Here is an 11,999-nt window from a genome sequence, read left to right on the forward strand (position 1 = left end):
GGTGCCCTCAAATAGTAATTTAATAGACAGTTAATGGACGGTATAGAGACATCATAGTGGATGGCCATACAGCCTTGCAAATTCAATTAGGATTAAAGAGAATCTTGGTGCTGAGCTGCATTTTTGCATTTCAGATTTTATTTCGAATGATTTTTTATTCCACCTCATTATCCTTATTTAATTTTATTGAGGCACGCTTGAATTCTTGTTTAGTCAGATTTTGACAATGTTGTCGTAACTGGGAGTATATTTTATAAAGTGAAAATATCTAACATTCATTTTTGAAGAGTGTGACATAAAAATATCTACTTATGGAAACGTAGGTGGTTTATCTACCTTAAAAATTATGATGGGCAACAATAAAGTTTCCCATTCACGTGATATCCTTTGCATTTTGGTTTGTTGTTGCTTAGGGACAAAAGGTGATTCGCTCACCCCAGGCGCCCCCATAACCCGGCCCGACATCGCTATGGAGGGGTTCAAACACGGTACCTCAGCGGCCCATTAGGTGGGAGGAACTTACACTGGTAACCAGCACACAAGGAGCCACCACAGTGGTGAAACTCTCACACTGCGGCTGCCAGCATTCGATCCTGTCTGCTTAGGGACAATCTACCACCCAGGAACCAACTGAGTTAAGCCCGTGCGGGCAAATTGCTGCTAATATTATTAGTTGCTTTTCTAACATTAATAGAAACATTTTATTTAATATAATATTGAGAAAAATTATATAGAACAGTAAGTTAATATAATAATAATAATAATAATAATAATAATAATAATAATAATAATAATAATAATAAAAGAAATACTAATAGAATAGAAAATAAAAGTAAAATAATTGATTTTTATTTAATGAGAAATAACATTTAACTTAAAGACATATTATCAAAATAAGTACCACTACGATTTAACTAATTTGAAAAGTAGAATAAAGCAAGAAATATTACTCCTATTTGATTTAAATAATTTAAAAGTATGACATATAATTTGATTTTTATAAAAAAAATAGTAACTCATTATCTGTCTAAATTACGAGTTAATTAATTAGCTCTCCATAAATTTATTTATCTTTTCGAAGCAATGATATCCGAAATAAATAAAAAGAACTACTAGTATAATCCGTACGTATTTATTATTTACCGATTGAAGTCTTTGCTGCTAAAATTCTTAATACACTCTCTAATCCAACTTTTATCTGCAAATTTCTTATATCCCCAGTTTTTATATTCACAATAATTACAATTTCCTCATTTTCGTTTTTGTCCGAATATACAATCAAGATTTTGGAGGGTTTCTATTCTGTGAGATATAAAAGATATTTATTCACCTTCTTCAATAGCCCTCCTCGAGCCAAAGAAAAAACTTGATTATCGTCTACTTCATCCGCCAACCCCATCTCTCCTTTCTCTCTCTCTCATAAAAATCGATTCTTGATAGGTTTCTTGAGGAAACCCGTCTGAAACAAGGGCACCAAGGGAGAGAGAGAGTCGAGTGGAGGAAAAATGCAAGGTGTTCTTCAGTCAAAAGGGCTTCTTTCCCTGCCTTCAAACCCAAGAATCAAAGCTTTCATCCCTCAGCCGTCGCCGGGTTTAAGGTACAGATTCAGCCCATTAAACCCCTCTTTGAAACCCAATGCACCCTCGTTATCCGTTAATGGGTTCTCGAGGTTTCAAGGATTTGTCACAAAGCCTCAATTTTTTGGTCAAAAGAGTAGAAATTATCCCATCTGTAGGGCTGAGGCTGCCGCAGCTTCTGCTGATGGGCAGCCTGTTTTTGGGGAGAAATTAAATTCCTCACCTAAGTTTATGGGAATTGAGGTGGAGACACTCAAGAAAATTATCCCACTTGGGTTGATGTTTTTCTGTATTCTGTTTAATTATACAATTCTGAGGGATACAAAAGATGTTTTGGTGGTGACAGCACCAGGTTCTAGTGCTGAGATTATACCTTTCTTGAAAACATGGGTGAATTTGCCTATGGCTATTGGGTTCATGCTCCTGTATACAAAGTTGTCCAATGTGTTGTCCAAGCAGGCCCTCTTTTATACGGTTATCCTCCCGTTTATCGGCTTTTTCGGGGCTTTTGGGTTTGTTATGTATCCCCTCAGCCATTATTTCCACCCCACAGCTCTTGCAGATAACCTTCTTAATGTTCTTGGCCCGAGGTTTCTTGGACCTCTTGCGATTTTGAGGATTTGGAGTTTCTGTCTTTTCTATGTCATGGCTGAGCTTTGGGGAAGTGTGGTTGTCTCAGTTCTGTTTTGGGGGTTTGCTAATCAGGTAATTGTTTTTCATCATTTCAGTATTGTGTTTTTGGTGAATGTGTGGTGTCATTGATGCTTTGCTTGTGAGGAATCAATTTGTTGAGATTCTTCCTTTTGATTTAAATAATACTCCGTAATATTAAATGTTTTGTTGATGTGTGGATGTGAGTTTGTGAAATGATGGTTTTATTGGTTGTTGAAGAAGCCTGGAGAAGAACACATCTCATTGTTTTTCATGATGATTTGAGCATGGTGTGATATTTTCGTTTGTTTTGCCATGTATGTCATTTAGAACAATGGATGACTTTTTTATTGAGCACATTTTTTTTATGAAATGTCATGTGCCTGCTGATATATTGTCTTCATCTCAATGACTCAATACTGGATGTGTAACATACTGTACAATGAACTGTATTGGCAGATCACCACGATTGATGAAGCAAAGAAATTCTATCCGCTGTTTGGACTTGGTGCAAACATTGCCCTTATTTTCTCTGGTCGGACGGTGAAGTACTTCTCCCAAATGAGGCAAACCTTGGCTCCTGGTGTAGACGGTTGGGCCATCTCCTTAAAGGGAATGATGAGTATTGTGATGGCAATGGGGTTTGCGATTTGTTTCCTTTATTGGTGGGTGAATAACAATGTTCAGCTTCCCGCTCGTAGTATGAAGAAGAAGGTATTAGAAATTGGTTTTTCTTTAATGTTTTTTTTTGTGATTTATGTACGGTTTAGTTTCTTTCTTAGTTTTTTATCTACAAATTCTTATTTTATGTTGCTCAGATTTATGCCTTAAGTTTAGATCTTATAAGAGCATCTCCAATGGAAAGGGTAAATGGAGAGGTAAAGAGATATAACTACCATATTTACCTTTTCTTCATAAAATTTCATGCTCCAATGGAAAGGGTATTTGAGGAGGTATTATACCTTCTTTCATTTTGAGAAGGTATCTTTACCTCTTCTTGATAGAAAAGGTAAAAAAATAGTTATTTTTGTTTGCCTTTTTAATTTACCTTCTTTCCTTGGAGTCCATTACTTTTTTAAGAAGGTATAATAACCTTTTTGAGAAGGTAAATGAGAAATATAACTTCTCAATATACCTTTTCTTCTTGGAGATGCTCTAAATCAGTATACTAGTATAGTCATCTCATGTCTGCTATTAGAGGTCTATTTTTCGGCTTTAAGTTGCTTTTTAACCGTATCTTTCTCCATATCAGGAGAAGCCGAAAATGGGGACAATGGAGAGCTTGAAGTTTTTGGTATCTTCGAAATATATTAGAGATCTCGCGACTTTGGTGGTAGCATATGGTATAAGCATCAACCTTGTTGAGGTTACATGGAAATCAAAGCTTAAAGCCCAGGTAAACTAGTCCTTGTTCGTCCGCACCATTTCTACTATTATTTAAACTAACTTAAGCAATTTACTCATATTTCCGTTTCCGTCCTCTCTGAATTGCATAGTTCCCTACACCAAATGAATACTCATCATTTATGGGTGACTTCTCAACTGCTACCGGAATAGCAACTTTCACTATGATGCTTTTGAGTCAATGGATCTTTGGCAAACATGGTTGGGGAGTGGCCGCAACTGTTACCCCTACCGTCTTGCTTCTAACTGGAGTTGGATTTTTTTCGTTGATTCTATTTGGTGCCCCTCTTGCTCCGACCCTTGCTCAATTCGGGATGACTCCACTTTTGGCAGCCGTGTATGTTGGGGCATTGCAGAACATTTTCAGTAAGAGTGCCAAGTACAGCTTGTTCGATCCATGCAAGGAAATGGCTTACATTCCTTTGGACGAGGACACTAAGGTTTGGAAACTTTGATTAACTGTTTTTGTTTTATAAATTTCTTGGTATTCTTGAATAGTAGTAAAAGAAAATTTAGTACTGAAAAATTCGGTTTCAGGTTAAAGGGAAGGCAGCTATCGACGTTGTATGCAATCCGTTGGGGAAATCCGGAGGTGCTTTGATCCAGCAGTTCATGATCTTGAGCTTCGGATCACTAGCAAATTCGACTCCTTATCTTGGAGGGGTACTTCTCGTAATTGTTCTTGCGTGGTTAGCAGCTGCGCGGTCATTAGACGGCCAATTCACTGCATTGAGGCAAGAAGAGGATCTCGAGAAGGAGATGGAAAGAGCTGCAGTGAAGATCCCAGTCGTGTCTTCGACTGATAGTGGCAACGGCTCGCTCACTGGTGAGGTGACCCTAAATGCTACAGGAGGCGACTCGTGAAATGCTTCATCCGCACCCTCGTCTCCTCTAGCGTTCCTTTACTTCAACAATGGGGGAGGAATAAGCAAAGATGATTTAGAAGGATTGGTTTTCCATCCAGCATTTTTTACATTTAGTTATTTTTTAAGAATTTGTTATCCAGCTTATGAAATAATTAGCGAGCTATTTAGTCGTGCTACTTTATTTAAATCCAATGGTTTGATACATAGAATGTTCATTGAAATCTAGGTTTCTCATTTTCTATGATTTCTAATTTTATTTTAGTCTAAACTCGTGTGTTGGGTTTTGGCAGGAGCCGACGAGATAGCAAACCTCGTTGGAACTGAGGTGGCCTCAATTGAGGGCAATCCGTTGATTTGTTAGTTCCTCACCTCGCCTGTAGTTGGCAAAACTACTACTCAGCTACGTTCCATAATAAGTATCACACTTTTCCTTTTAGTTTGTCACAGAAGATGATACATTTTTTTTGGAAAAAGTTATCTTTTACATTAATATAAAATTATTATTTTCTCTCTTCACCTAACACACAAAACATCTCGTAAAATCATGTCATTTTCCAATTGTGTCATCTATTATGGGATGGAGGGAATATTTTGAATTGTTTTTTTTAACAGGAGCAAGTTTTGATGTGTGGGTTTTGTTCTATTTTTCAAAGTCATACGGTGTGTACATAATATTAATTATTTAAACAAGGTGTCCTCATTTTTCAGAAATTGAAACACATGACATAGATGCACATATGGATTTTATTTTTAAAAAATCGCACGATGTGCACTTACTAGCATAGCCCTTAAAGCACATGGACCATGGCCTATGGTGAAAATGAAATTAATTAACGCAGACAACCTATGAAACTGTTTTTCTGTAATAGGGAAAAGAGTTTAGAACACGAGCTCGGTTTAGAATCATTCTTTTGTTTGACAAATTAACATATATATCTAATTAAAAAACTTGCTAGTTTTTTCAAGATGAATTATGTCTAGAAATTTGTTCTCCCATCAATTCGATAAAATTTATTTGATTTATTTTAACTTATTCTTTTTTAGTATCGTTCAGAATTTCTAATTTTCAGTTTAAGTATGATAAACATTTAATAGTAATAATGGAATAAATCAGGAATGGAAAGCAATTATTCAGTATGAGTACACACCAACCTAACTCCCTAACTACAAGAATGGCCTATTGGTGTTATAAAATCAATACATTTGGCATGTAAAGAAAAAAAAACTCCCAGATACAAATGAAGTATTGCAATAGATACTATACTCAGAGGATTATAAGTTTATAACAGTGAAGGTGCAAGGCATTCATCGACCATATCAACGAGGTTAGGATTTTCCAAAGCTGCTGCCACGCTTTCTTTGTCATTCAGCTGTTTGTTTACTGCATATTAGTAAATGGGTAAATGGTCTCTCGATTAAATCAGTTTTTGTAGTGGTAAACTAGTTTTGAATCTCAACAGCAGAGTAAAATGACATAGGTCAGAGAGAGAGAGAGAGAGAGAGAAACCTGCAGCTTCAGAGGCATGAGAACCAGGTGCTACTCTAATATCAACCTGGGATGTAAAAATATATAACTGTGATGAATAGAATCCTCCGAAATCACAATGCTAAACAATAACAACTAAACATCAATATTCTAGAAACGTAAATTGCCATAATCAGAACAAGAGCATCTACAGTACCTTGTAACGTGGTGGCAAAGAGCGCATTAGTTTGACCCGCAAACATAAGCCAATTACTGTAGCCATGCTGCAATGCTCTACAGTTGGAGTAAAGGTGACCCTGAAGCAGATCATTTCTAGTAAGCTGACATAAACTAGAAATAGTCAACTGAATGGATACACATAGAATGTACCTTTTTTTATATACCTTACGTAGCTTTGCTTGTCATCAACCTCAATTGCATCTTCCGTTATGACTTTCAATTCTTCCAACGAATAAGGATGCTCTGGATCTTTTATGTCTCTAATATGCTGTAATAACATTAAGGATACAAACTCTAGCAACCAAAAAGGTTACTCGACAAACTCATTTATTCTATGTGTGAAACAAAATTTAAGGGTTTTTATAACTAAGACTGCTTAATAGATACTATTCACATATTTGAGGAACAGTATAAAACAATTTACATGCCTTAAAGTAATATCCTTTTAGTGATTTAGGCAAGATTATGGAGTTAATTCAGCCTCAGTCAGGGATTGATAAATGCAGATTATGGCTCCCACCCATCCCACAGAGGGGGAGAAGCATACTATGCTGATTCTGAATCTACCAAAAAACGAGATCTAACCCAACAAAAGTCAAAGGATATCAAAAATTTCTAGCTGGTCAATTGCCTCAGCTGCATATTCATCGACATCAACTGGTGCACTTCGAGTTCGACGCTCCTTCTTTTCATAGACAACAGGGTTCGCATTTATTAATCCTTAGACCATATTGCTAACCTGAACCATAGTAAATCAGGTCAGGATCAAGCAATACATAAGGAACTTAGCACAAAACCTCACATAACCCTTGCAAAGAATCCTAATTCCCTCACAATAACTAGATAATTTAATTGCATCATTCAATTGAAAAACTAATCACCCACTTCCACTGCACATGTTGAACCCTCGCAACAAAAGAGGCTTAACTAAAATATTCAGCCATACAAAAAAGACAATAAATAAGTAGAATGGTAAGAAGTTATACCAATCTGTTTACATTTACAGGAAGCAAAAGTGTTAAATATTAATTCATTTATGAGCTAGCAATGGGATCAACAAACAGAGAAGGGTTCATCTAGTAACTTGAATGAACTAAGTTGAGCTTGTTTAATCATAAAAGAGCCAGAACAAGCAAATATTTAGCTCAACTCGGAAATGAATTCGTTTATTAACGAGCCAAAGCAGATATTCTGCTGCACATGAGACATATAACGTCTTAATTCATTTGTTTTTCCATTGTAGACTTGCGATTAAGCAAAACCTAGGCAGGAAATTTCAAATACACCTCAGAATATCGAATAATTTCGTTAGGGTTTACCATTGGATAGCTAAGTCATTTATATCTGAGACTGAATGAAATATTAAATAGCAATTGAATAGGAAACCAGAACTCGATGATTACCGTGCGGAAGGTGTTCGGTTTCGTGCAGAGAGATGAATGTGCGACGATCTCGAACCTTGGAGCTATTCAAATTTCACCGAGAGCAGGGGGAGAGGGCGGTGAGTGGTGGAAGAGATGACGGCGACGGCGTCACAAGAGGAGATGGAGACCGCTGTTGGTGTTTTTTGAGAAAGAATGAATAAATTATTTAAATCATCTTTTCTTATCTTGTGTGTGCCAAAATTGCAAATGTTTTTACTTGGAATTTTTTGAAATGAATTTCACATTAATAGGCGTTTGATTTGTTTTCACTATTTAATATAGACTGTTTTCTTATGGATAAATTAACAAAAATTTCAACTCATTCGAAATTTTTAATATTAGACATTACTCACTCTACTACTTAGACCAACACACAATAATATAAATTGTTCTTATACTATGTATTGGAGTTCTGAAATATTTTAAAACCATTAGGCCATCCACTACGCTGTCTCTATACCGTCTCTTAAACCGTCCCTTAACTACTATTTGAGCACTATTTAAGGGCCCCACGGTCCTTTTTTCATCCATCCCTTAACTAAGGGACGGAACCTGCAACGCTCCGTCCCTTAACCGTCTCTATACCGTCCCTTAATTACTATTAATTCAATTTCATTTATAATTTTTTTTCAACCCAATTCAATTTAAACAAACACACTTTATTAAAATTAAAACAACATTACAACTTAAAATTTAAAAAAAACGAAGACATAATTAAAATTCTAAAAAAATAAAAATGACATAATTTAATCTGCTCCGCCAAAGTTTTCCCAAATGTGCTCAATTAGATTCTCTTGGAGTTGGGTGTGGGCGCTAGAGTCGTGTGTCCTTGCCCGAATAGCCAACCGTTCTTGTATAGACGGATGCGCTCCACTTCGCGGCGGACTACTTGCGGTTGAGCTTCCGGGGGATTCGGGGTCGAACCAATTTCCCGCATCGGGTCCTTCGTCTCGGACAATCATGTTGTGCAAGATTATGCACGTATACATGATGTCGACCATGCTCTCCATGAACCACGAACGAGCCGGGGCTTTGATGATGTTGAAGCGCGCTTGGAGAACCCCGAACGTCCTCTCCACATCCTTGCGCGCAACCTCCTGCTTCTGCGCAAAAAGAGCCTGCTTTGGGTTCGCAGGCCTGCCGCACGTCTTCACGAAGGTCGGCCACTTCGGGTAGATGCCGTCGGCGAGATAGTACCCCATTTTATACCGCCGGTTATTGGCGACGAAGTTGATGGCCGGCGCTTTACCATCCAAAACTTCGGTAAAGAGGTCGGACTGTTGGAGCACGTTTACGTCGTTGTTCGAGCCAGGAACCCCGAAGTACGCGTGCCAGATCCAAAGCCGGTAGTCGGCAACGGCCTCGAGTACAACGGTTGGGTGGGTGCCTTTGTGGCGGCTCGTGTATGACCCCCTCCAAGCCACCGGGCAATTCTTCCATTGCCAGTGCATGCAATCGACACTGCCAAGCATCCCGGGGAATCCGTGCACTTGTTCGTGCAGGTTGAGGAGGAACTGACAATCCTCCGTGGTTGGCCTTCAGAGAAATTCGTCACTGAAGGCTGCCCGGACGCCTCTGCAGAAGTTGAGCAAGCACATGCGCCCAGTGGTGTCTCCGATGTGCAGGTATTCGTCGAATATGTCGGCCGTTTGTCCAGTCGCAAGCTGCCGGATGGCTGCAGTACATTTCTGCAGCGTCGTGTGGCTGGGACGGCCGACCGTGTCGAACCCTTCTCGGAAGAACTCTTCCCTGGCCGCCAAAGTATTCGCTATGTGGAGAAATAGCGGTTTCCGCATGCGAAAACGGCGACGGAAGTAGGTATCTCCCCAAATCGGGTTATCGCAGAAGTAGTCGCGTACTAACCGTGCGGCGGCTTTCTCCCGGTTCCGATTGATGTACTTCCGGGAGCGTCGTGGGGGTGGCGCGGCTTCCTCCGCCTCTCGTCGTCGATCTTCTTCGAGTGATTGTTCCATTAATTGACGCATTTGCTCAAAAGGATCCATTTGTTTGAGTTGATTGAAGATGGAAATTGGAGTGATAGAGAGGATTTGAGAGGAATAGATGTGTGTTTGTGTTTGAAATGCGTATGAAATAGGATTATTTATAGAGTAAATATATAAAAAAAATTAAAAAAACGAAAATAAAAATTTAACGGTAATATTACCGTTTGAATTTTTTTTTTATTAAAAGTCGAATTTTTTTTAAAAAATGAATTATTGCGTCATCAGTGACGACGCACACTCGCGGGTCAGCGAGTGGGCGTCACGCACGCATGGGGACGAGACACGTGTCGCTGGCGCGTGGCGGGACAGCGCGTCCCGTGTCTCGACGAGACGGGCTACGGGACGAGACGGGCGCGGGCTAGGGACGGGATGGTCGCTGCAACGCGTCCCGCGGAGGACCCGTCCCTCCGGGACGAGACGCGAGCCCGGCGCGGGACGCGTAGTGGATGGTCTTATGGTCTTATACTCCTATTATTTGATCGCTAATTTATTTAATCCATATCCCAATCAAACAGCGACCTGGTTTGAATAAAAGTACTCAATCATTTATCATATCAACAATGAAAACAAACACTTTTTTAGCTAATCCTCGAAAGTAAACTGATTATACAAGAAAGCATTTATATGATTGGAACAAACAAACCATCTCACCCTATAAAAACCACACAAAGTGCTAACTAACTTTCACAAACAGACCAATTCCTAATACCAAAACCACAAGATAATACCCATGGGCTCCCTAACTCTCCCTGAGCTTCTAGTAGTAGATTTCAACACTGAAGCAACGAAGCCAGGCTCAAATTCATGGTCATCCGCCTGCAAAAGCATAAGAACCGCCTTCGAAAACCACGGTTGCTTCATTGCATTATGCGACTACATCACACCCCAACTCCACAACTTCATCTTCAAAGCAGCCGACGACTTATTCGACCTCCCCATCGAAACCAAAGTCCAAACCATTAACGAAAAGCCCTACCATGGCTACGTCGGTCAAATGCCCATCGTGCCCCTCCACGAAGCCCTAGGCATCGACTACGCCAACACCCCCCAAGGAGTCCAAAGCTTCACAAATCTCATGTGGCCTCAAGGAAATCCATCTTTCTGGTAGACTATAAACTTTTATACTATAATGTTTACAACTATTTTTTTTTATCATATTGATAATTTTGTGTGTTTTGTTAACTAGTGAGAACTCTATGGGGTTTGCAAAGGCGGTGGCGAAGCTGGAGAAGATGGTGGTGAGGATGCTGTTTGAGAGCTATGGTTTGGAGGAGAAGCTGGCTGAGTCACATGTTGATGCAACTACCTATCTTTTGAAGTTCTTGAAGTATCGGTCGCCCGATGAGGGTGAGTAACATGGCCTTTTTACCCCACACTGACAAGAGCTTCATCACTATACTTTATCAGAACCATGTCTCTGGACTCCAAACTAGGGCTAGAGACGGGGAGTGGATCGATGTCCATTTCCCGCCTTCCTCCTTCGTTGTCATGGCTGGAGATGCTTGCAAGGTCAGTCTTCACCTTCTTTTTTTATTTATGAATAGTTGAATTTTATTCATATATTCGACTTTATGTAGGCGTGGAGTAACGATAGGGTGCTGTCTCCGAGTCATAAAGTGATCATGGATATCAATGGAAACGAGACGAGATACACGGCTGCGCTGTTTTCTTTCCTTAGCAAGACTGTGGAGGCACCTGAGGGGCTGGTTGATGATGAACATCCATTGAAATATAAACCCTTTGAACACGTCGATTTGTTGAAGTTTTTCGACACAAAATGTGGCCTGCGATCCCAGGATATACTCCAAGATTTCTGTGGTGTTTGAGCTATTTTTAGCTTTGTTTTTATGTATTGGTGATTGAACAAGTTGTGTGTTTAGTTTGGTGTTTCGTATTGTTATTGTTGTGTGTTTTGCTTGTATGCTATCTTAAGAATAAAAAGGTATGGGAATATTTCTAAATTACAATGGAGGATATGATGTCAATATTTAATTATTTAAAATGACAAAAGGAATCAATTACTATTAATCATAACCTTATATTGTCTATTAAATATTCTCTTTGTTCCTCGTTAGTAGATGCATTTCTTTGAATTCTTAATGATTTCAAATTATTTAGTATTAGGACACAAATTCTTAAGAGTATTAGGACCAATTATTGCAAACGGACAAAAATTACATTGAATACTAAAATATGAAGTTTTAGGACCATCCCTGTCTATTTCAAATATTTGTCACCATGTCAGCAAATCCCAATATGCTTATATGTTTGGTATTTCTAAATAATTTTTTATGTGTGCAACACAAAATTTTTGTATAAAATTGTAAGTGAAAGGGATGTTGAGGGACCAAAATATATATCGTCATTGA

At 38.8% G+C, this 11,999-nt stretch overlaps 1 protein-coding gene and 2 pseudogenes across 1 annotated transcript; 2 read left to right on the forward strand and 1 right to left on the reverse strand.

Annotated features, from left to right (window-relative positions):
• Positions 1 to 1,314: 1,314 nt before the first annotated feature.
• LOC121809651 (plastidic ATP/ADP-transporter-like) lies at positions 1,315 to 4,719 on the forward strand. The gene is made up of 5 exons (XM_042210397.1): positions 1,315 to 2,282; positions 2,688 to 2,942; positions 3,481 to 3,624; positions 3,725 to 4,072; positions 4,170 to 4,719. The coding sequence occupies exons 1-5, from the start codon at positions 1,506 to 1,508 to the stop codon at positions 4,494 to 4,496; spliced, it is 1,851 nt and encodes a 616-aa protein (XP_042066331.1). The 5' UTR covers positions 1,315 to 1,505; the 3' UTR covers positions 4,497 to 4,719.
• An 855-nt stretch (positions 4,720 to 5,574) lies between these two features.
• On the reverse strand, positions 5,575 to 6,933 carry LOC121806771 (annotated as a pseudogene).
• A 3,316-nt stretch (positions 6,934 to 10,249) lies between these two features.
• On the forward strand, positions 10,250 to 11,601 carry LOC121807175 (annotated as a pseudogene).
• The last annotated feature ends 398 nt before the right edge of the window (positions 11,602 to 11,999 follow it).

The sequence above is a fragment of the Salvia splendens genome, chromosome 6 (genome assembly GCF_004379255.2).
Source record: "Salvia splendens isolate huo1 chromosome 6, SspV2, whole genome shotgun sequence".
NCBI lineage: Eukaryota > Viridiplantae > Streptophyta > Magnoliopsida > Lamiales > Lamiaceae > Salvia > Salvia splendens.

Bases quoted from the DNA above. Each gene is read 5' to 3' on its own strand.
- LOC121809651 (XM_042210397.1), top strand. From the start codon at position 1,506: ATGCAAGGTGTTCTTCAGTCAAAAGGGCTTCTTTCCCTGCCTTCAAAC. The intron at 2,283-2,687 runs GTAATTGTTTTT...CTGTATTGGCAG, and splicing joins TTTGGGGGTTTGCTAATCAG to ATCACCACGATTGATGAAGC. The intron at 2,943-3,480 runs GTATTAGAAATT...TCTCCATATCAG, and splicing joins CTCGTAGTATGAAGAAGAAG to GAGAAGCCGAAAATGGGGAC.